This window comes from Lichenostomus cassidix, chromosome 5 (assembly GCF_008360975.1).
Source record: "Lichenostomus cassidix isolate B80296 chromosome 5, HeHo_3.0, whole genome shotgun sequence".
Classification (NCBI taxonomy): domain Eukaryota; kingdom Metazoa; phylum Chordata; class Aves; order Passeriformes; family Meliphagidae; genus Lichenostomus; species Lichenostomus cassidix.
Window position 1 is genome coordinate 45,672,418 of NC_139486.1, and position 24,729 is coordinate 45,697,146.

Genomic DNA, 24,729 nt, shown 5'->3' on the forward strand with positions numbered 1-24,729 from the left:
TACAAGGAGACATTTAATGCTGTTGCCTAGCTTAAGCAGATACTGAACTGAGGGAAATCTTTCCTCTTCTGCTGCCTTTGGACTGTGTCCTTTAGCTGGCCAGAATGTAGTCACTGGACCCATGATGTGCAGTTGGAGAGTGGCTTTGGTTTTTGGCACTGGCATTTTAGGGATAGTTTGGGAAGAGCTTTCTTTGCCCACCTTCTTCCCTGTCTCCTCCTCCATTTCCCTTTCTATGCTAAAACTTCTAAGTGGTTATAGATGCAGGACAGAAGGATTCCTGTGACAGGGCTTTGGAAACAGTTTCACTCTGCATACTACCTCTTGCTGTGAGCTGTGGTCTTTGGCTGATGAGATCCACTAGTATTTTGGGATATCCTTTATCAGGGTGACATTAGAAAACCACATGCCAATCAGGAAGGAATACATTCCTGTTCATGCTTCCTTCCCTGATCATAGCTTCCGCACTGAGCTCTTGCTCCAGGATTTAGCCAGGTGTTCTAGATAATGATTCAGAGGTAGGAAGCCCCAGCCATATCCAAAGGATTGCTCCTCCTCAACTCTTCTCATTGGTAGGTCTTTCTCATTTTGTGAGAAGCACCTTCCAGCACTATCCCAAGTCTCCTTGCTCAGAGGGTCGGGCCGTAGCCATGTGTGTGCATAGATTTCAAGGATTCTGCTTTCTGGGGCCAGAAAGTAAGGGCTGGTTCTAGGGAGTTTTGATGTGCTAAGTGTTGGCTCACCTGTTTCAGTCTGTGGCAGCTGCCTCATGTGCAGCTTTTGTTCAGTTCCTGTTGAGTCTGACTCATGCCTTTGTGCCTTTGTCTGTTTTCTCTGTCCCTGCTCTTTCTAGAACCCACACTGACATCCACACCAAGCACACCAAAAACAACAACCACTCCCTCGACACCAGAGACTCCCAGCACCACCAGCAGCAGCAGCAGCAGCCCTCCGAGCACAACAACCACTGGTACTGGATCACCAACAGCCACCATCTCAACTCCTGGTAGTATGTTCCAATCGCTAGTAATTCCCATAAAATCCCCTCTGCCTCTGAGCACAGAAACGACCTAAAATTCTCTGGTTGTTTTGTCATTTCTGGTCTTGCAATGGGACTAATGAGGGTTAGTGGATAGGTCCATTTGTGTCTCTGTGTGGGATCAAGGATGTGTGTAACTTTTGGGCATCCCAGGAAATGAATTGTGCACAAAATTAATTTTGGCTGTTTCAAAAGTGATGAGGATGCAGGGGTCCTGGGAAGAAGGTGTTGGCTTTCCTGATGCAACACTGCTTTGAGGAGGTATTTCATCTTGCTGCCCAGCTAAGACAGATGCTGGACTGATGGAAAATGTTGCTTTTGCAGCTGTTGGACTGTGTCCTTCAGCTGGCCAGAATACAGTCAGTGGACCCTAATGTGCAATTGGACAGTGTCTTTGGTTTTTGGCATTGGCATTTTAGGCACTGTTTTAGGCCCAGCTGTGTAGACTTTTTTCCCTCCCTCCTCCTCCTTTGCCCTGTCTGTGCTAATGCTTGTCAGTGGTTATAGATGAAGGAAGGAAGGAAGGATTCTCCAGCCATGCTTTTGGGAAGTGCTTCACTCTGCCTACTACCTCTTGCTGTGAACTGTGGTCTTTGGCTGACATGATCCACTAGTACTTTGGGAAGCCATTTATAGGGGGTGACATTGGGAAAATCACATGACAATAAGCCAGAAACGTATTCTGGTGTGTGATCCGTTCCTGGACCACACACACATTCCCCTCAGCTCTTACACCGTGAGTGAGCAAGATGTTCCGGTAATCAGGCAGAGATGGAAAGCCCCAGGCAGATCCAAAGCATTACTCGTCCTCATCTCTTCCCTACTGGCAGGTCTTCCTGATTTTGTGAGAAGCACCTTCCAGCACCATCCCAAGTCTCTTCACTAGGAAAGGGGGCCATGACACTTTCTGTGCATGGATTTCAAATATTATACTTTCTGGGGCCGGAAAGGAAGGGCTGGTGCTAGGGAGCTTTGCTGTGCTAAGGGGGGGCTGACCTGTGTAGGTCTGTGGCAGCTGCCTCATGTGCTGCTTCTGTTCAGTCCCTGTTGAGTCCCACTCATGCCTTGCTGCCTTTGTCTGATTTCTCTGTCCCTGCTGTTTCTAACAGGCACACCTCCATCCACACCGAGCACACCAAAGTCAACAACCACTCCCTCGACACCAGAGACTCCCAGCACCACCACCAGCACCACCACCAGCAGCCCTCCGAGCACAACCACCATTGTAACTGAACCAACAACACCCACCTCAACTACTTCCAGCACATCGTCACCAACGCCAACATACACCACCACCGTCCCAATTCCAGGTACTTGTCTGGCCTGTGCTGTTGTTTGTTTCCTTCCTGTGGTTGTCCTGAAAGTACACGACTACCTCAAATTGTGCCACTCTGTGGGATTGGGAGTGGCTGTAACTGCAGGGCATCCCTGGTACAGCCTTTGCCTAAAACTTACCTTTCCTCAGGCTGTTTAAGAAGGAGCAAGGATTTAGGAGTTCTGGGGAAAAGGTCTTGGCTTCCCTGACGCAATAGGCTACAAGGAGACATTTAATGCTGTTGCCTGGCTTAAGCAGATACTGAACTGAGGGAAATCTTTCCTCTTCTGCTGCCTTTGGACTGTGTCCTTTAGCTGGCCAGAATGTAGTCACTGGACCCATGATGTGCAGTTGGAGAGTGGCTTTGGTTTTTGGCACTGGCATTTTAGGGATAGTTTGGGAAGAGCTTTCTTTGCCCACCTTCTTCCCTGTCTCCTCCTCCATTTCCCTTTCTATGCTAAAACTTCTAAGTGGTTATAGATGCAGGACAGAAGGATTCCTGTGACAGGGCTTTGGAAACAGTTTCACTCTGCATACTACCTCTTGCTGTGAGCTGTGGTCTTTGGCTGATGAGATCCACTAGTATTTTGGGATATCCTTTATCAGGGTGACATTAGAAAACCACATGCCAATCAGGAAGGAATACATTCCTGTTCATGCTTCCTTCCCTGATCATAGCTTCCGCACTGAGCTCTTGCTCCAGGATTTAGCCAGGTGTTCTAGATAATGATTCAGAGGTAGGAAGCCCCAGCCATATCCAAAGGATTGCTCCTCCTCAACTCTTCTCATTGGTAGGTCTTTCTCATTTTGTGAGAAGCACCTTCCAGCACTATCCCAAGTCTCCTTGCTCAGAGGGTCGGGCCGTGGCCCTGTGTGTGCATAGATTTCAAGGATTCTGCTTTCTGGGGCCAGAAACTAAGGGCTGGTTTGCATAGATTTCAAGGATTCTGCTTTCTGGGGCCAGAAAGTAAGGGCTGGTTCTAGGGAGTTTTGCTGTGCTAAGTGTTGGCTCACCTGTTTCAGTCTATGGCAGCTGCCTCATGTGCAGCTTCTGTTCAGTTCTTGTTGAGTCTCACTCATGCCTTTGTGCCTTTGTCTGTTTTCTCTGTCCCTGCTGTTTCTAGAACCCACGGTGACATCCACTCCAAGCACACCAAAATCAACAACCACTCCCTCGACACCAGAGACTTCCACCACCAGCAGCAGCAGCAGCAGCAGCAGCAGCCCTCCGAGCACAACAACCACTGGTACTGGATCACCAACACCCACCTCAACTACCTCTAGCACATCCTCGCCCACACCAACATACACCACCACCCTACCAACTCCAGGTACTTCTATGTTTTTTACTCTCATATGTTCTTTGCCTTTGAGAATAGTGAGAGTCTGTGATCCCCTCCTTTTTTCCTCTGTACGAGATTGGAAATGGGTTTAACTTCTGGACATGCCCCTGAAACAGCCTTTGGCCATAGCTGTCCCTTCAGCTCTCTTTCAGAAGGAGCAAGGATTTAGTAGCTTTTGCCACTGTTGGACCTTGTCCTTCATGTGGCCAGAATGGAGACACTGGAAACATGGAGTGTAATGTTGTGGGGCTTGATTTTGTGCTACTTACATTTCAAGCTCTCTTTAGGCACAGAAACCTAGACTTTTTCCTCTTTCTCCTGCTCCTTTGCTCTGTCAGTGCTAATGCTTCTCCTCTGTTATAGATGTAGGAAGGCAGTATGCCTCTGCCATACCTTTGGAAACAGTTTCACCCTGCAGACGGTGACTTTCTGTGAAGTGTGTTCTTAGGCTGAGATTCACTAGCACTCTGGGAGCTCCTGACATGAGAACACCACATGCCAATCAGGCTGAAACATATTCCTGTGGATGCTTCCCTCCCTGTTTACAGCTTCCCCTTTCAGCTCTTTCCCCAGGATTTAGCAAGGTGTTCCAGAAAATGACAGAGAGACAGAAAGCCCCAGTCAAATCCAAAGGATTGCTCCTCCTGAGCTCTTCCCCCATTGATAGGTCTTTCTGATTTTCTAAGAAGAAACTTCCAGCATCACTCCCAGTCTCTTTGCTCAGAGGGTATGGCCATGACCCTGTGTGTGCATGGATTTCAAGGATTCTGCATTCTGGGGCCAGAAAGGAAGGGCTGGTGCTAGGGAGCTTTGCTGTGCTAAGAGTGGGCTGACCTCTCTCAGACTGTGGCAGCTGCCTCATATGTAGCTTCTGTTCAGTTCCTGGTGAGTCTCATTCATGCCTTTGTGCCTTTGTCTGTTTTCTCTGTCCCTGCTGTTTCTAGAACCCACATTGACATCCACACCAAGCACACCAAAGTCAACAACCACTCCCTCGACACCAGGGACTCCCAGCAGCACCACCACCACCTCCAGCAGCCCTCCGAGCACAACAACCGCTGGTACTGGATCACCAACCACTGCCACACCTCCTGGAAGTATTTTCACCAATACTGCAACGCCTCCACCCACAGAACCATTAAGTAATTGTCTGGGTTTCATGTCCTTTGTTGTTTTTAGAAAGCAGGGTTTCTTTGCAGCTGAACTTGTGTTTTACTTGTTATACTGGGCACTAATGCAGTCGATTATATTTCAAAAATATTCCAGCTAACGTTTCAGCCGCAGTGTCATATCCAATGCTGTCCCTGTTAATCTTCCTCTCTTAAAGTACATTAAGTACATGAAGGAGTTTGCTTGTCCTCACCCAAATGTGAATTAGTTTCCATTGAAGGACTGTCCTTTTATCTGTGTGGGCAGAAACAATGTATGTCAATTCCTTTAGCATTGTTGCTGCACTTTTGTTATGTACACTGCTTCTCTCTACCATATGTCACTTACATCATGCCCTAAAAGCATAAACAGATGGCTTTGAGGCTGGCCCGTGAGAATCATGAACACTTTTTAACATCCTAATCAAAAACTATTTTAAAGGAGTTTCCATTAGCACTCATAATGAAAAAGCAGAAAAGTGAATTTGGGGTTCCTAGCATCTCAAAATAGCTTGTGGGTGAGTAGTCCTAAAGGCCTAGGCATTAGAAATGGAACACAGACTGCTCAGTTCTGTAGAATCAAATGACTCTGAGCATATCAATGGTGGTTTGAATGTGCCATTTGAAGCAGCCCAGGGAACAATGGTCTTTCTATAGAATATAGTATGACAGCAATACAGAATTAACCAGAGTTCATTGATCTACTCCCCTGGATCTAGGACTGCTGAACTCTTCTCTGCAGATGATCATTGCAGAAATATTCTCTCTGGCACTGACTGTTGATAAAGTGTTTATATCAATGTCTCCTATGCAAGATGCAAGAGATTTTGTTCATAATCCCTCAGTGATGCAAAAGCCATTAATAAAACAATTTCTGCTTTATTTCTGTTTAAAGATCCTATGGTTTGGCTTGTTGAACTACATATGCTTATTAGAAAATGAGGTGACATTAGGAAGAAATTGCAATTTCCTGACTTAAAATACTGTTTTCTCCCTGTCTTAAAGAATCAGAGCCGTCAACGACAAACACTCCAGTTACTCCTTCAACCACCCCACTGCCAACAACTAGAACAACAGAAATAAGTACAGTGTCTACTCCAAGCACCACTAGTCAACAGTCAACATCACCAGTGTCAACAAGCCCAGAGACAACTACTACCTCCCAAGTCACCAAAACAGGATCAACTCCCAAAACCACCACTTCAGGTCCCACACCCCCAAGATCCACCAGCACCACACCAGTAACAAAAACACCTGAGACCACTACCACCAGGATCCCAACCCCTTCAACAGAACCGCACACCACCACCACCACCAGCCCTGGCACCACCACAACCTCAGGACCAAGCAGCCCTACAGGAACACCACTATCAATATCAACAACCCCATTCACTGGAACGGGATCGACCATCAAGACCACCACTTCAGGCCCCACACCCTCAGTGTCCACTCCCCACACCACCACACTAGGAACAGAAAAAAGTACCCCAATGACAACCTCTGCAACTATTACTACTCCAACAACATCGCCTGTTGTCACTACCACCACGACTCCAGGACCATCCTCCTCAGTGTCTACCGCCAGCTCTACTGTATCTCTGACATCAGCATCAACCAGCCCTGTCTCAACCACCACCTCTGGTACTACTCCAACAGAAAGTTTTACCACCACTTCAGGAACCACCTCTAGTAGTTTTACCACAATCAATGCAACCACCACCTTCAAAACCCTCCCCCCTAGCTCAACTACTACATCTGGGCCTACTTCTACATCATCTGCAGTCACCACTACAGGAAGTTCTACACACAGTACAACTCCTCCAGTTAATGGCTCAAGTTCAACTACAAGTCTAACACCAACCACTCCTAAAAAAACTTGTACTATTTTCCCTAATGAATCTTATGAGGTGAGTAGATTTCATGCTTTCATTCTGCTTTGCATGGAGACTAGACACATAACATCAATGTTAGTAACATATAGAGTACGCATTAATCTGGTTAGGAAAGGAAGTATCAGTCTGTTCCATTTCGTTATGTTTTCTTGGGCATTAGCAGGACCTCCAATGATATTTGGGTTGATGGCTTATATACTGCTATTAGCTCTTCAAGGTTAGTTTTTAAAAAGCTTCCTGCAAGGAGCTAGATCACAGTTCAGTGCTCGTCTTTATTGCAGGATAGCTTTGATGAAGAGGAAACCAAGAGCTAAGTGGTGCTAAGCTATCTTTTATTTTCTGCTTTTGAATAGGTCCAGAGTGGGTAAAAGTTGTTTGTGTATTTACAGTGCAGCCCAACAAAAAACACAGGGTTGAATTCGGAGTTTGGAATGAGTCGTGCTTGATCACAGTCTGGTTTCAGAAGAGGACTGTGAAACAGATCACTGCAGTCAAATGCTTGTGAAATTTGACTGACTCAGAGTTCTTTTTTTTTTCCTTTTTAACCCTCCACCTCTGACACAGACAAGTTAGTGTCTTCTACATTTCTAAAGCCTCCTCACAGGTTAGATGCCTACCAACTTGCTCAGTAGATCTGCAGGAATAAAAATCATACATGGCTCAAAAACTGGTAGAAGATAGAAAAAAACACATACAATCACAATGCATGCGCACAATCACTTTGGACATATCTCCCTGAACAGCTGGTGTTCACTGTAGCTTTAGCTGTTAATCTGTTCTAGGCATTCATGGAAGGGAATTGATCACATATTGGCCATTCATATTGATCAGTGTATTTCACTATTGATTAGAGAGGGTGTTTAGGTGATGAGATTAGATCAAACATATCACTTTTAGATAGCTGAAATTAGAAACAGTTATTCCCATTTTGGTTTGTTGGCTTTACTTTTCTAAGTAATGCTTTTCACTTAGAAGTTCTCATTTTTCCTACCTCATCTTGCAGATCTAGATAGTGCTGACTGATGCACTTCAATCCTATTTTCAGATTTCTGGTGGGGAAAAGAATTGTCAGTAAACATACGGTGTTTTAAAAAACTGCAGAAGATATGCAAGGCATAACTGTTGTCAGTCTCACTGCTTCCTAAGGTTTGTTTCTGTCTCCCCCCTCCACCTCTCTTTTCAAACATAGCAAGGTGACTCATGGTGGCTCTGTAACTGCACTAAGGCAATATGTATAGAAGACAACATAGTCCAGGTGATTCCAGTAATCTGCAATCCACCTCCAAAACCCACGTGTGCCAATGGACTTTCTCCTGTGCCAGTCATTGATGAAGATGGATGCTGTTGGCACTGGGAGTGTGATTGTAAGTATATATTATGTTGTATATTTAATCTCCTGAGGGAACAATACTACTGTCAAGACCAACAATATTTATCAGGGAACAAGTATCATGCAAGGCTGTGACTCAGTCTTCTAGTGTTGGTTAGTTTAGAGTGCTTTGTTGATTCTTTTTAGCTAATTGAGGGATTTGCTTAAATTGCCATTATCTCTACATAACTGTTGTGTTAGTAGAGTAAATTGGCCTCCCAAAGTAGGATTTAAATGTCCAGATGCAGACATCTATAGGCTAGAAGCCTATAGATATGTTACTTGTTCAGACTATCAATAAAGATATATCTATGGTACAGTTAATCCTATTCTCAGTTGGCTGCCATTAATGTGAGATGAATTATGCATTGAAAGTGCCTGGTTTTCATTTGATGACTTCTAGCTAATGAGCTCATGCATTAACAGATAAGCTTTACTAAAATTAAAATGCGCAAAGTTCAGTGAGATGTTTCCCACACTTGCACACATAAAAGATTTTGTTTGTAGTCTGGAGTAATTTTGTATGTTGCCATAAAAGCCTAACGTAGCTTTATGTTTGTTTTAGGCTACTGCACCGGCTGGGGAGATCCACATTACATGACTTTCGATGGGTTGTACTACAGCTATCAAGGGAATTGTACATATGTCCTTGTGGAAGAGATCAATAAGAAAGTTGACAACTTTGGTGTCTACATTGATAACTACCACTGTGATGTACGAGATGTAGTCTCCTGTCCTCGAACGCTCATTGTGAGACATGAGACTCAGGAAGTGAGGCTAACAACAGCACAACCAAATACTCTGCAAGTAGAGGTATTAGAGAATGTTACCATTTATTTCTTGATTCAGATATTAATACTGCATCAACAGGATAATTACATTCACAGTGTTTGGGAAAAAAATTACTCTGTGTTTTAGATTCAGTAACAGTTTAGATTATAAAATTGGACTGCTTCAAAGGACATCAAAGGACTACTTCAAAGCATTTTTTGACTCCAAATGTAGGGGAAAAGAATCTACAACTTCTTGTCTTTTTAATCTCAAATCTTTGCAGATCTCTCCTAAATAAACAACTGTGGACAAATTGCTAAGAGTTAAGGGTATAAAATAAGTTAGTTTATAATTAACTTTAATGTAACCAAGGAAAACTATGTGCAATGGGAGGAGATAATGTAAGGTAGACATAACAATAAAGTGCTGGCCTGAAACATTTTTTAAAAGTACCATTAGTAGCTTTGACTCATATCACTGTTTTAATTTTTCAGAATTGGGGCACTTATGTATTTATTCAATTGATAAATGTGACGTCCCAGTTTTTGGGCTTCAAAATTGGTGAGAAGTGTTTGGGGCTTTTTGTAGCTTTGTATTGTTTGTTTGGTTTATTTTTGTACATTACTGTGTGAGAATATTACAATTTAAGTTGCAACATACTGTTGAAAATTTACATGTCGACCTCTTTTTTTTCTCTAAAGCAAAGAGATCTCCCATTGCTGAGTAAAAGTAGTAGTGTTAGTTTGACAGGTATATCATGGCTACTGTATTTAAAAAAATAATACCATTTTAGTCTTTTTTCTTTTATTCGATTTTCCTCCAAGCATGTTCTGTTTATGCCGAGAAATCTCAAATTTTATACCATATGAATTTAGGAGAGTTTTATATTCCATTTTCATGAGGAGTCCTTGATGCCACTATTAGTCACTCTAAAAAATCTGTTCAGTGTTAGGATTTAGCTGGTTTAAATCTTGACTTTTTAGCCTCATTTGTCAGAGGTTGATAGGCTTTTTGTGGATCAAAGAAAAGCTTTTCCAGTAACAAAGGAAACACAGGAACACTTGTTACAAATTAAAAGGATATTATTTACCTTTACATTCTCTCTGCAAAGCAAAGGAACGGTCAATTGTTTTGTAAAGTCAAACTAAATCTATTCCTCTTTTCTGTTTTCCTTTATTTATTAGGTGACAGTAAACAACCAGCTCGTGGCTTTGCCTTATAAGAAGTTTGGTGTGAGCATCTATGAGTCAGGCATAAATCGTGTTGTGGAAATTCCTGAGCTGAAAATGAATGTGACCTACAATGGCTTGTCCTTTTCTATCAGAATGCCCTACAGCCTGTTTGGCAACAACACCCAAGGACAGTGTGGTAAGGCTTACTCTTGTAATTTTTGCACTTTCAGAAAACCACAATGACAGCCCTGCTGCCAAGATGAATGGAATTTAATAACAAATCTTTGAGTGGATTCTTTCTCCCTTACCACCCTTAGGTACTTGCAATAACAACACGGCAGATGACTGCATGTTGCCAAATGGAAACATTGCAGAAAACTGTGAAACCATGGCAGATCATTGGCAAGTTGTTGATCCTTCCAAACCACAGTGCTCTCCAGGCCTAGTTCCTACACGTTCACCTAGCACAACACCAACACAGCCTTGCAAAGAATCTTCCATCTGCGAGCTTATTTTGGGAAGGTACACATTACTCTTGGTTTTGCAAGCCTTTGATCTTTGATTTAAATTGAAATTTTAGGATTAATTTATCAATTAAAAGCTTTTCGAACTATTGATCTATTTCTTGTATCTTTATGGGTTGCTTCCACTCCTTTTACTTTTTCTGGTTATTATTTTTTGCTGAGAGTTTCTTTCAACCCTCTGGCTGCTACATTAAATTTTGTTGATGTTCCCATGTTCTTCTACAATCTCTGCCCTCTCCTGTCTCGTGTTCTTTCCTTTTCCCACATTTACTTAGCAGAAAACAGAGTCCAACTGAAAACAGAGATCTTAATTTTTAGAACACCATGTCAGAACGGAAAAATAAAAAAAATCAACATCTCTTTAAAGAGATAGCACATGATTGCACCCAATAACATACAGCTCGTGGACTCAAAATGTTGATGTCTAAGTGTTTTGTAGGTGAGGGAAAAATACTTTAAGATATGACGAAAAGTTACAACCTGGATAAGTGCTCTTAGCACAAATCTCTCATCAATAGTCCATATCCACATCTCCTTAATCTCTCATGTCCACTGTTGCCACATCATAACATGTTAAGCCCATTGAAAAATGTATGATCGTTCAGCAACTAATAATGCTAAATATTTCTATTTCTAGTGTGTTCAAGCCGTGCCATGAGTTTGTCCAGCCTGACAAGTACTATGCAGCCTGTGTTTTTGATAGCTGTGTACTTCCCAACCTTGACCTGGAATGCTCAAGTCTGCAGATCTATGCTGCCACCTGTGCTGATCAAGGTGTCTGCATTGACTGGAGAAAGCACACCAATAGTGTATGCTGTAAGTATCTGGCCATTCATCTTGAATTATTAAGGAAGATTACGTGGAACTGTTTCAGCAATAATGTCATACTGCATTCATAGTAATGAAGACACCAATGAATCACACCGGCTGCTTTCCTTAAGTAATTTTGCAGGTAACATTTTTAACAAGGGAAATGATAAATGGGCCTGCAAAAATATACATGTATTGACTATGCCACAAACATCTGTATCAGTGCATACTTTTTTGTATGCAGGCAGTTTTGTGCTTTGCAGGCATCAGCAGATCACTCTCTATTTGGTGACATGTGCATAATTTTTCATCTGTAGTAAGAAGAGGACAAAGGGTAGGAATACACTCCCCTTTGAGGACTTGTGCAAAAGAGACTGAAATTACGGAAAAAAATTGTAATCAAGATGTAGACTCTTGGCTTTAGCACCTTAGTGTAAAGTGTAAAGCTATATCTCTATGGCTAAATTGCACAAAATCATTCCATTTAGTGACATGAGTTTGATATCTGGGACTTTTTCTCCTTGCTTCTCAAGATTGTCATAGATACATAGGAAAATAAGGAGACAGTGTTTAAGTTCTTGGCATAAGGTCATGGGGCTTTTATATGATATTTTTATTGAGCTGTTCCTCCTTTTTGTTCTTCCATTCCAGCTCATACATGTCCCCCGGGTAAAGAATACAGAGCATGCGGTCCTATTAAAGAGATGACCTGCAAATCAAGGTAAAAAATTCCTTCATGGTTTGTTTTAGCTTGTACAACTCTTCAGCCATATCTAATGCACAGGTGAATGAGCAAAATCAACCTACTCTCATGTCTTAAACTGACTGTCAGATTTATGAGCACTATTCTGTTGATCCTAAATATGGGTGCTTGAACTGTTTCTGTTTTTTGGCTATATCAAACACGAACACTGACAATCCCCAATAACAAATCAGCAGATCTTTTGCCACTGTATTTTCAGTGAAAGGTTATTTGTCGTAATCCTCCTCTATGTGCCTACGACATTAATGGTGTTCCTCTGAACATTTTTCTCATAGAGGACAGAACGAAACATCAACTAAACAAGTGGAAGGCTGTTTCTGTCCTAATGGAACCATGCTGTACGACTCTGGTGTGGATGTCTGTGTGAAGAGCTGTGGTGAGTTTTACGGCTTCACTTCGATGCATGTTTGTTTCCCCTTTGTTATTTCCTTCTCGTGTATGCAACATAGATCTGACTGTATACAGTGCTCATACAATGTATAGTAGGGATGCCTATTGTTATGTGACTGGTAATGGAAATTTATTTTGTTATTTTCCCAGGCTGTGTTGGAGTGGATATGATACCAAGAGAGGTATGATGCTGTATGCTTTTGGATTTCAAGTAGAAGATTGGGTGGGGAGAGGAGAGTGCTCTCCACTGGTTGTCATCTCCCAGCTTCGTATTCCTGATTTTACTTCTGTTCCTTTTAATTGATTACTATGCAATCACTCATTTTATTGTTTTTCAATGACAGTTTGGAGAAAAGTTTACAGTGGACTGTCAGGACTGTATTTGCCTGGAAGGTGAACATGGCATAGTATGTAAGCCTCATGAATGTGACCAAAAGAAGGTCACTTGTGATGGAGAAGGATTCTATGAGGTCACGGAAGTCAATCCTAAAGACTCCTGCTGCCCACTTTTCACTTGCAGTGAGTTTATACTTTTGTTTCTAGTCTTTCTATACCTCTTGGAAATAGAAAGGAAAAGGAGACTGAACTGCCTTAGCACCAGAGATCTGCAGCAGGGAGTCACAAAGTAGTATCTTTCCTCATGCTTTTTAAAGTCAACTTGCCCAGTGCTAGAGAAAATACATTTTAATATTGCAGTGGTTCAGTATAACTGAATTTACAGTTATGGGGCTCAACGTAACTCAAGCTATAGTTCTTGAGTTCAGGGACACATTTTATTTAAGCAAATGCAGATAGATTATGGAATTCTCTGTGGATTTTCATTGTTCAGCAGCCACCTAAAATCCTGGAGAGAATAGGAGTTGTTCCCTAGTTCTCTGCATAGAATGGTGATACTTTATTTACGCAGGATAATTACATAGTAGAAAAAATTCGTAAACTAATACAGCACCACATATCCAGTGCCTAGATTTATGAGGAAAAATGTGTTCCCTATCTGCAATTTGTTTCTTTGAAGAGAATCTGGACTGTTTCCTAGCAATGGAAAGTTCATCCTAAATGCTTTCATAGGTGCTTATTTCTCATAGCTGCAATTTAGTGTACTCTCTGGCTTATTCTTTTTTTTTTTCCTCAGAATGCAATACAAGCTTGTGCACAGCTAAAGCCCCCAAGTGCTCACTGGGATTTGAAGTTCATTCTTATATTCCCAGTGGTCAGTGCTGTCCTGTGTACCAATGTGGTAAGTCCCTTGGAAATATATTACAATGATTAGCCTTATAGTTAAATTTATTACATAATTTAGCATTACACTTAGTAAGACTTTATGCATTAGCCTACTGAAAGAGGTGGTAAACACAGTCAGATTCTACAAATTCATTACCATTAAAATTGGTTATTAGTGCTATAGTTATGAAACTAGGAAATCAGATATAGCTCAGGTGACTCAAGTTCAATATTCCTGATTACAACTACATGTAAGAGCAGCTACAGAATTAACTGGGACAATGGTCTCAGCTTAATGTAGCAGAAGGTCCCCATAAATATCCCCAGTAGGAGACAGGTTTACAGTTCTTGGTAACTGAAACAAGGAAGTAACTTCTGTCTGTTAAGTAGACATTCTTGGCTATGAACTGGACTACATATATTGGGACAAATCGTCTTCCTTTTTTGCACATGCAGCATTAGTTTTTATACTTTATACATGTCCTATCTGCTACCAGAATTGGGGAACAACCAAAGTCTTTGACCATATGAATTGTGATTCATTGTGGAAGAAATTAGTTTGATTAGAGTGGGGTGAAGACATTTTTTTATTCTTTTTTCATATTTAAACATCTAACTCCTTGCTTATTAACAGTTCCCAAGGGGGTTTGCGTGCATGAGAATGCTGAGTTCTTGGTAAGTTCCTGTTCCAACAGTCTTCTAAAAATGCTTAAAAGACCAGTTAGTATACTTGATCAGAAGTACTATGAAGAGGTTTATCCAGTAAAACCAATATTTTAGAAATTTTCTGTCAGGAGTTCATCAGTTTCATAAAGCCTAAGTCTTTTCTGAAAGGTATCCTGTGTAGGAAAGAAATCTAGGTGCTGCATGCATGTCAGTATTAGAGAAGGATTTGGGTTAAGTGTGCTGGCATTTAAAAAAGTCAGTCCACATTTACTGTCAGCATATTATTGCAGTTTTAAGACTCTGTTTTCAAAAATTAAAATATATGTATATAAGTATTATTCTAAACAAGTTTAGATTTCTAATAAATTCTCTTGGGTCTAGTAATTGTACCTGTTCTTTTAATATCAGAATCTGTTATCATTTCTATAGAGGACTTCAATAAAGATGCACAGTAAATTATATTCTGTATTTAAAATGTTGTCTTCATAAATGGCTAGCCAAATAGCTATCCAGTTGTCTTTACGATTTTTTCCTTTTCCATTGCCTAATTTTTAAAAACATAATAGAAGTCTGTCAAACATGTAATGTCTCATTAATATATTATTCTTTTCCTTAAAATTTGTAGCCCAACTCCTCAGTCTTTGTTGACAAGTGTCAGAATTGTGTCTGCACAAATGATGTGAACATCAGCACTCAACTGAATATCATCTCCTGTCAACGTGTCCCCTGCAACACACACTGTGAACCAGTAAGTGGCAAACTCAAAAAAACAAAAGACCCCAAAATACCCATGTAAGTGAAAATCAGTTTGATCAATGAGTGGTATTAAGCAAAGGACAGGGAGTTGAAATCCAGAGACCAACTCCAGCATAGGTACCAACTGTCCTTTGAGCAATCTACTGCCTGAGACTGTGTAACTTACAGCATTCAGTTCACACTGGCAGGATTACCTGGGAAATTTCTGTAGACCACCTTATGGAGTGATATTTCATTATTAGGCATATTTATTGCAGTACTTTAATTTATACCATCTATAACCTGCTTTTATTACTTTTCTTCTGTTGGTTTGGAACACAGAAAGGCACAAACCTACGGTGCACTTCAAAGCATAACCAATTAATGGATTAGTGTGTTTTCATTTATTTCTCAAAAAATTCATTTATCATAGTGCTATTGTTTTAAATTAATTTTAATTTCTAGGGATATGAACTTAAACCAGTGAAAGGTGAATGCTGTGGAAGATGTGTGCAGACCAAGTGTATTATACACGCAGCAAATAATTATGAACTCATCTTGAGTGTAAGTATGCCTTACATCTTATGTCTCCACCAAATCTATGAAGTTCCCTGTTTTTGAAAGAGAATATCTCCTTGCCAGAGATAAGGCTTTAGTGTAACTTTGCACCCGAAAGATCAAATTCTCATCTAAAGCAAAACCTAGCTACAGTTTTTTGACCTGAAGGTAGGTCTCATGAAATAAAATTTTCTGGAAGACCCTTCCTGGAATGACAAATCCAATACCATTGAAAAGGGTTTTCTTCCAGTGTCTGGAAGTTTGGGCTTTTCTATGTTATTTGATTTATGTATGCTGCAAAACATTAGTAAAGCCTGCATATGAAACAATTTTATTGCCCCTGTAGGAAGAAGGTTTAGGGTTGTTCTCAATTAAGACAAAACAGTCTAGTTTTCCAAAGGAAAAATCCATTAGCATGCATGATTTTGTTAAGGTACTTTATGTATTTTAGAGACATTTTTCTTTCTCAAGGAAAATCTCGTGTAAAACTGAAGATTCTCTCCATATATGGCATATTGCAATACATGTAATGGTCTGTATCCCAAATGGCTGTTAACCTAAAAATAATTGACTTGGAAACAAGATGAAAGTCATTGTCAGAGGGCAAGAAAATTTCTGTCTGAGCTGCCTTCAGCTTTTCTTATTACATTTTGCATTTCACTTGCAGCCTGGAGAGTTTAAAAATGATCCTCAGAACAACTGCACCATTTATAGCTGTGTAGATGTCCACAACCAGCTTATCGCTTCCACATCTGAGATTACCTGCCCAGCATTCAATGAAGAGAGCTGCAAACCTGTAAGTAAAAATGGAAAATTTACCCTCTACACCATACATAGATTACTTGAGTTTAGTTCAGTCATCTAACTAACAACAAAAGTAAAATGTCACTCTGGTGATCTTTCTTCATAATTTCTCAGTCCTGAGGGTAAAAGTTCCTGATGCATCCATGCACAACCCTATACAGTATATAAAATGAGATACCTGGGTTGAGAATTCAAGGCTTTAAAGTGGTAGGTGTCCCTCAGTAGCCAAAATACAGGTCAGCACCGAGATACTGAATCTTTGCTCACTGCTTTGTTTGGGGTTGTGTCTCAGCAAGAGCCAGGTTTCCTTGAATGCTACAGAAACACAAGATGTTCGGTCAGTAGGCCACCAGTAACACCATGCATAGTCCCTATTCAAATACAGAGGACTCTGAGAAAGTATTTGTTTGGAATTGTTTTTGAGGAAAAATTGCATGATGTTAACTGTAGACTTCCTTCAAATAATTATTTTTATTTTCACAATCCTTTGTAAATTGATAGATTTTAAGTTGGGAAGTGACTTATCTTTGCTTATTCAGATCCATGCTACAGTTTTCACAGGTTATTTCCAGCCACTGAGGAATTGCTCTCCTCAGTTGTTGGCCTAAAAGCCTCTTCTATATAGGGAAGTTGTGGCAACAGGAAGTAATATAATTTTTTTCTTTTTCTTTTTCTTTGTTCTTTTAGGGAACTATTTCGTACTTGCCTAATGGTTGTTGCAAAACCTGTAAGTATGCCAGTGTATCTGAATCAACAATATAGAGAATGAATTGTCTTCTTAAATCAACCCATCTTCCAGATATACTTGTATTTAAATAGATCCTTTTATATTTATGTTTGCATTCCAAGCCTTCACTGTCTGATCTCTCTGGAGAAGTTCAAGCTGAAGCAGAAAGACCACTTAGAACAATTCTTTGAGTGCACTAAGTGAAGCCCAGGGAATGCTGAGGTGTGAGGGATTTCTGGAGCTGTTTCACTGGAAGTATTTTCTGATCTTTCCCTGTAGGTGCCCCTCTGGACAGCCGCACACCGTGCTCCGTGCGCCGGAGAACAGACTTTATCGTCTACAATGGCTGCCGCTCCGTGGACAGAGTTGAATTGACTGAATGTGAAGGAACATGTGGAACTTTCTCGCTGTAAGTAAACTCACCAGACAATGAGATTTAAGTTCTGCTGGTGCTGAGCTTGTTTATATAAAAGGAACAATAAATAGGTAGACTACACAATGGTAGAAGACCTCGAACTATCTGCTCCCCAAATCATGGACATAAAATTATGGAATCTGGGACTGAACAGTTGATTTGTCTTAATACAAAGCAGAAAAGTGTATTAAATTACCTTTGGATTCAGATAGCTATGATAAGGCCTATTCATCCATTAAGAACTGGCTTTGTGCCAAACCACCTTGGCTAGAAATCATCACAAAAGAACATGGGTTATTTCCTGTAATGGTAATGAGCCCAGAGAGCAGCCAGACTTGAAAATTCTAAGTGGAAAACTGCTTCTCAATAGTTAACACGTAAAATGAAATACGCATGAATCTTTAAAAGGAAGATTGAAACATGCACTTTTTTTAAACAGTGAAGAAATGAGAAAATGAATGCTTTAGGTGTGGTGTTCATGAGGAACTTGACTGCACATTTTTCTCTGAAATGAGAGAATATTAAAAAACTTGGCTGTAAGGAAGGGGTTAGTAGGACACCTGGTAGGGAGCTACTAAAACACTGAAAAAACACAACTCTAATTCACCAAAGAAACTGTCTCTCACTGCCTGTCATTGAGTCTGCTACAGCACACCTTACATGGGAGAAAACTGATCCTTAGTATCAGAAGGAACTCTGATAAGCCAGGCAATTTATTAGTATTTTGAAATTCTTGATCATCTTAGAGTCTTGCTGTGGTTGCCTCTACATGCAAATACAAGAAAAAGATGGATCTTGTCACAGTTTAAAGCCTGGTATTGACAGATTCTTCAGGTTAGGAATGGTGCTCAGGAAGCTGATGAATGCAAAGCTGCAAAAAATACTTTGCTGTGCGATAGGAACAGAAAGAGATGCTGCTTCCTCTTCCTGTTAACGCTGCCCTGATCGGGACGTGCATTTTATAATAATTTTTCTGTAAGATGAGCTTAGCACTTCCATTAGCCACAACTGTGGCTCTTGTCACAGGAGTTCTGTACCTGATTTCACTGTCTCCTGTATGCTGGCTTCTGGCACAGAGTAACATTGCCATTTTGCATGTTGACAGATACTCTGCTGAGGCCAATTCTATGGACCACAGCTGCTCCTGCTGCAGAGAAACAAGCACTACTGAGAAGCATGTGGTACTGAAATGCCCCGGTGGGCACTCAATGGCACATAAGTACATGTATGTGGAGAGCTGCAGCTGTCAAGACACTGAATGCAGCAGGCCACAGTCCAATGAGCAGCAGAACAATGAAGAAAATGACAAGGCGAGCACTCTGAACCGGATCAAGAGAGCCATCAGCTTAACATCAAAATGAAGGCAGAAAAATGCAGGCATCATTAACTGAAAGGACTGTGAACCATTCTTAACTTCCTTGACTACTACTGAACTTTACTTTTCCCTGTAACTGTATCCTGTTTGTTCTCTGATTAATTTGAACAGTGCCCTATTTATTTGTGCACAAAATAAGAACACAAAATTGTGTTCTTCCAAGTGTACAGCCTTTTGGGTCCCTTTAAAATCTACATATTTTCTCTGAATGATTAAAAGCACATTTCAAAAAGCACGGCCTTTGCACTTATTCTTGTACTGATTGATGAGCCTGAGTTGGAAGAGAGAAGTTACTTTTCAAGTTATAGGAAGTCAAATGATTTCCTAAATTTTTGGGGTATCCATTCCTGGGTCCTTAAAAACTGATCAGATTTTGCCATTCAGAGGATCCAATGTGTAAGGTGGGAGAGAAGATGATGCTGTCTGCCAGAGCAAAGCCAAAGATGAAAAATGATCATGAAATTATTCAGATGACTTGGAAAAGCTTCTAGTTCAGCACCAGATCTTATTTTAGCAGTGTTTTGTATGTTAAAATTTTCTTAGTTCATCACAATTATGTATTTTCACTAAAAAAAGTAGTCCCTCAGCTATGTGAAGTTCATTCACAGTGCTTTCAGGACAGCTAGAACTGTAGTAAGAGCTCTCTGAATTCCAACATTTGCAAAACAGATGCCCATCACTAAGCTAGTAATCCTAAGATTCCTCTGCAGAAAATGGAAAGCAATAGCCATTTTTTATATTAATTTGTCTCACAACAAGTGACATATCTAAAGGAGTGCCTGTTTGTTTTATTGTAAGGGGAGATGAAGCAGATTAGCTGGAAGATGGTAATTTCTCTTGAAATTTGTAGAACAACGAGGGTAAACTACACTTGTATGTGGAAAAAAAAAAGCTTTTGATTTTATTTTTTCTCTTTTAATGAAATCTTAGTTGTGCTTTATCCTTCTGAGATCTTGAGCAACAGCCAAGCCCTATACTGGCATCTTTGCTACCTAAAGGATTGGTAGCACCATTTTTTGCTACTAGTAGCATATCAAATGTGCTACAGCTTAGAAGGCAGACATAGGAAGGCACGGAAAACAAAACTCATATTTTTTTCCAGCTTTACAGTACTATGATTGGAGAGCAAATATCTCTGGAGTTGGGGAGGTAGCTGATCTAACAAGAAGGAAGTTTTGTCAGATTACAGAGCAAGCTGCAGAACTAATGAATCCCGTTTTCTTCTTTAGTATGGGTTTCTAAGGATTTCTATCTCTATGTTCATTGTAAGATGTGACTGAGAGTTTTCTCCCAGGGCACTTACAAAGTCACTCAACTCTGTGAATTCTTTGTTATCCAACAGTTTCTGTGCTGACACTAGAACCATGCATTTCCTTGAGCCTATTGCAAAAACTGCTTTTCTCAAAATCTGTTGACATCTAAATTAATCTGTTAATGTAGATGTCTTTGAGATTTTCATTTTTGCAGTTAAATTAGGCTGAAGTCAGGAAATAAATTCCAGAGACAGATACAAGATGTGATCAAATCTTCCTTGTTTCATACAGAAAAGAGATAAAATACTGCTGGTCAGTAGTGGCACTTTGCTGCATACTGTATTTACACTGAATATAAAATTTTCCTTGCTTCATTTATTTTTCATTTGGTCTGTAGTTTACACAGGCTCTTTCTGTCCCTTCTAGTGATGGGCAAACTATTTTTTAATGAGGAAGTTTAAAAAAGTTAGTAAGGCTGCAGATTTTGGCTTCACCACTGCAGGGCAGTCTATGGCTAAAAATTTAAAGTCACTTCATACCAAAAAAGCAAGCTGCCTCGAAAGGGAGTTTCTATTTCATCACATGGAGGGTTTTATCTCTGAGAATGAATGCTGGTCTCTCCCCACAGACATTTATATGCTCTTAGTAAGCACTGGGGGGAAAAAATATTCTGACAGGAATTTACATGCATTCACAAGGTGTTGTTTGTCACAGTGCTCTGGGTTATGGCAGCCCTCTCAAGCTTTGGTGCTGGGTCAGTGCTGCCCGTAAGCAGGTTCACAAGCAGACACTGTGAGAGAATTCTTACAAGTGCTTGGCAGTTCCAGGTCACACTGTACATGTCAAACCTCCACCCCTTTCTGCTCTCTTAGTCACCTTAGAACTTTGCGGTTCAGTTTGCACCTTCATTTCCACTGGAACTGGATGACAAAATTGAACAGATTAAATTTTCTCCAGTGGAGAAAGCTACACAGAATATTTGGGAGAGAAAGGAAGGAAAGAAGCCTCAACCATGTATCCCTACAAAGAGTAGTAGTGGCAGCGAGCAGTATTTTTGCCCCCCTCCACAACCCTCTTGGAAGTAAACTGTGATCTGTATTGTCTGATCTCAGGAAGCATTTCTTAAGCAGGAGCTATTGGGTCTGCAGGCCACAAGAAGAGATTTTTCTAGAAAATTCATGAAAAAAAAAGAAGAATGTCATCACCCTCTCTGAAAGAGGGATGTCAGCCCATTAGGGACTCAGGAGATTGTGGAACCTTCTGATCCCATTGTCTGCCAGGCAGAACGTACCACAAAGGACCCTGACAGCTTCATAAAAAGCATTAGTGCTGGAATGGAGTCGGCTTGACTTTCTCTGTCCTCAAAGAATGACTCCATTCTACAGGAACTGCCTTGTCTTCTGGAGTCTAGCAAAAAGGGAGCAGTAGCAAGACCCCCATGTCATGTCTCCATGCCTGAGTCCTGAGTTCATCTCCTCTAGACTTTCTATCTAGCCTCCCCCTTTCATCAGTGGCAAGGGGCTTCTTTTTTGTTTGTTTCTTTTCTTCCTCTCCCAGTACAGTTTTAGTTTTGTTTTGAAAAATGGGGAAGCCTTCTTGGGAGGCAAGTAGGACTTCCAACCACATAGCCTTTGAAGGCACCAAAACCCAAGGTCCCAGCTCTTGCTGCCCAGATCACATGGGTTTCATTCCCAGTTGTAGTCTTCTCCAAGATAGTTTAAATCTCGAACAATTTCCTTGTAGTTACCTGGAGATGCAATGGAAACTCAGTGTTTTTCACCGGACTCTTCAGCAACACAGTGAGAACTTCCAGCTGCAGTCAAAAAGTTGTTCACAGAAGAGATGATGATAAAGTGAGCACACTTGTTTTATGAAGCATTACTGGACAAGTGTTTTGAGAAAACCAGGGGCAGAAAGGAAAATACTTGTTAGCAATATGGAAAAATCACTGCTGCTATCTGACATAAAGGCAGATAGGACTCAGAAAGACGGGGAAAGCCACATGCAAACCAAGAAGAATTCTTCCCAAAATAACACAAGGTAGGGGTTTCTGATCTAATAACTACCTTGTTTTCTGATATAACTATGTTCTGTAATAGTATTATTTTGTGTTATAAGAGAGGAAGGGTAAGATAAAGTTTTTGGTATATTTACCATTTGAGTGTACTTTGCTAAACCACACTTCACTGAACTAAGCACATGCAATTCTGCACATAAGCCCCAGTGAAAGCACTTCAGCAAAGGCAAAGCCCTAAGTAAATAATCATGCAGTTACTGTGCTTGTTACACACTGCTGCAGTTGTCTAGAAAAGCAAACTCAGATACTGGGAAAAGACAGAAATAGATTTACAATGAGATCAGAGGAAAAATATTCTTACGAGTTTTGGGTCTGACAAAAATGGAAACACATTCAAATAGTTGTAGTATTGATATACAATTTCTGACATTTCACCTCCCAGGGGAAGCTTTGAGGGGTAAGGGGATATTTTAAGGTAGAACAAGTTCTTAAAGTTGAGCAGCCCTCTTCTAGGGCCAAATTTCCAAAACCAACTCACTCTTTTCAGGCTACCACAAACAGCTGTGTTCTTAACTGGCAACCTCCCAGACTAAGGTCCAAACAGGTCCAAGCAGTCTATCTAAGCTGTGTTTCCATCCCTAATATGGAAAATCCTGTAAGTTCTTTTTCTAGCATCACCCTTCTAAAATTTGCTATGTTCAGGCTGAATTTCCTGTAATGTTCCAGTTTTTCAGCATTCTTATGTGAAATGCTTGAATTGTTCTCACAAACTAGTCTCTAGAACAGTGAAAAACACCACTGTGATGTTTTCATTACCCCAAGACTTTGAGAAAACTCAAGCAGAGAGAAAGTATGGCAGAACTGGCATGGAGAAGGAGCACCTGTGCTCCATTCAGCTTTCTTTTAAGCAGTAACAAAAGGCAACAGGAACAGTGATCCAGGAATGTAGGCTTTACAAAGTGCCTGTGACCTGACACAGCAGTTAAATTTCAATAGCCTGTCCCTCTGCACTAGTGTAGCTGAGCACTTCTTGCCCTTTTTTTGCAGAATTTTTGGGATCTGTATGATCATTCTTCTCCTTAAAAATATGGGCAGTCTGAGCAAAATGTAAGGGCAGGTGGTTCTTGGGTGGCTAATTCTACCTTCCACAACATGCTAAGCAGAGGCCTGGGGAAAGACTGAGTCCCCTTTGCCTTGGTTTTCCTCTCTCCGGGTAAACATTCAAGTTTAAAGAAAAATTGATATTCAGCCACCTACAAAACTGCTTTGGTTTTAGTGGCTACTTTGTTCAAGGCAGGGCAATCTCTGAAACTTGGAAGACAGAGAAGTTAGTTGCTGCTGCAAAATACTACAGTTCATGCTGGAAAAATCTCAGTCTCAGGAGTCCAGTAGAAATACTCTGACAGAGTTTTAGATTTGATTAACAGGGACATAGTTTAAGTTCAATTTAGGAAAAAAACTCAATGCCAAGCTTGCTTAGCTTTGCACCTTAACTTATTCTCTTGCCCCATTTCTTAGCCTTTCTTTTGGCTTGTAGTGACTTTCAGCCATGGTGGACGTGGTTACTGGGTATGTAATTTCAAGATTACAGAATCTTCTGAATTATCTTGGCACTCAGGAAATAAGAAATTGCTTTTTTAAAAAGCGGTAGAATCTGCTCTAGCCTAAACCCCATAAATATCTAATTATTAAAGCAGAAAATTCACATTTCCCTTTGTTCTGCTACCCCATATTTTTCACCAGGAAGGTTGTTTAAAGAAAAACCTTTCAAGTAGAAAATCTCAAGGGCCCAACCTCCTGATGAGATGACTTTCTATGCAGGGAGTCTCTCTTACGTGAGGAAGTGCCAATAGGTCAAAGAGACCTGTGTGCACGAAGACCAATCAGCCGTGTCATTACTCCTTGTACATGGATTTTGAAAGATCTACATCTCCTTAAAGAAAAACAGAAGAGAGCAGCTGAACTCATTCCTTGCAAACAGGAATAACTAATGTCCTTGATTTGCTCACGAAAAGTCTATGGCAAGACGAAAGGTTAAGGACCTTTTTGTTCATTCTAGGGCAAAATATAAGAAAACATCCAACCATCTCCTATCAAAATTAAAATTCTGAAGGCATTCTTCATGTATTTTAATGGACTATTAGTGACAGATATCCATTCCCTCCTTTCCCACTGCCTGCTACGGATCACTTTATACTTAATGATATCTGTTTCAAACTGTGTGGTAGACACAAATCTGATGGGTCAAATAAATCTTTAATGTAACTTTCCTAAATTCTGTGATGTCATGCAAAGGATAAGAAAGGATAATCCATGTTCTTCTTGAATTCTACTGGCAATTTACAATGTACAAATGATTGTTATAACTACCAGCTATGTAAAATATTTTGCCAAATTCACTTCAGGTGTTTTTTTATCATGT

The 24,729-nt window shown here is 40.6% G+C and overlaps 1 protein-coding gene across 1 annotated transcript in view; it reads left to right on the plus strand.

Moving 5' to 3' along the window:
- The window catches only part of MUC2 (mucin 2, oligomeric mucus/gel-forming), a 64,722-nt gene extending 45,450 nt beyond the window's left edge, over positions 1-19,272 (plus strand). The window contains exons 47-68 of the mRNA XM_085063803.1: positions 854-1,009; positions 2,149-2,349; positions 3,479-3,685; positions 4,642-4,962; positions 5,824-6,752; positions 7,927-8,101; positions 8,672-8,919; positions 10,062-10,245; positions 10,367-10,571; positions 11,211-11,389; positions 12,035-12,104; positions 12,422-12,522; positions 12,687-12,718; positions 12,881-13,055; positions 13,669-13,773; positions 14,392-14,432; positions 15,049-15,171; positions 15,624-15,722; positions 16,384-16,512; positions 17,208-17,247; positions 17,527-17,656; positions 18,768-19,272. Of these exons, the coding sequence (XP_084919929.1) occupies positions 854-1,009; positions 2,149-2,349; positions 3,479-3,685; positions 4,642-4,962; positions 5,824-6,752; positions 7,927-8,101; positions 8,672-8,919; positions 10,062-10,245; positions 10,367-10,571; positions 11,211-11,389; positions 12,035-12,104; positions 12,422-12,522; positions 12,687-12,718; positions 12,881-13,055; positions 13,669-13,773; positions 14,392-14,432; positions 15,049-15,171; positions 15,624-15,722; positions 16,384-16,512; positions 17,208-17,247; positions 17,527-17,656; positions 18,768-19,023 (4,106 nt within the window). The 3' untranslated portion in view covers positions 19,024-19,272. The remainder of the gene's footprint in view (positions 1-853; positions 1,010-2,148; positions 2,350-3,478; positions 3,686-4,641; positions 4,963-5,823; positions 6,753-7,926; positions 8,102-8,671; positions 8,920-10,061; positions 10,246-10,366; positions 10,572-11,210; positions 11,390-12,034; positions 12,105-12,421; positions 12,523-12,686; positions 12,719-12,880; positions 13,056-13,668; positions 13,774-14,391; positions 14,433-15,048; positions 15,172-15,623; positions 15,723-16,383; positions 16,513-17,207; positions 17,248-17,526; positions 17,657-18,767) is intronic.
- Positions 19,273-24,729: the final 5,457 nt, after the last annotated feature.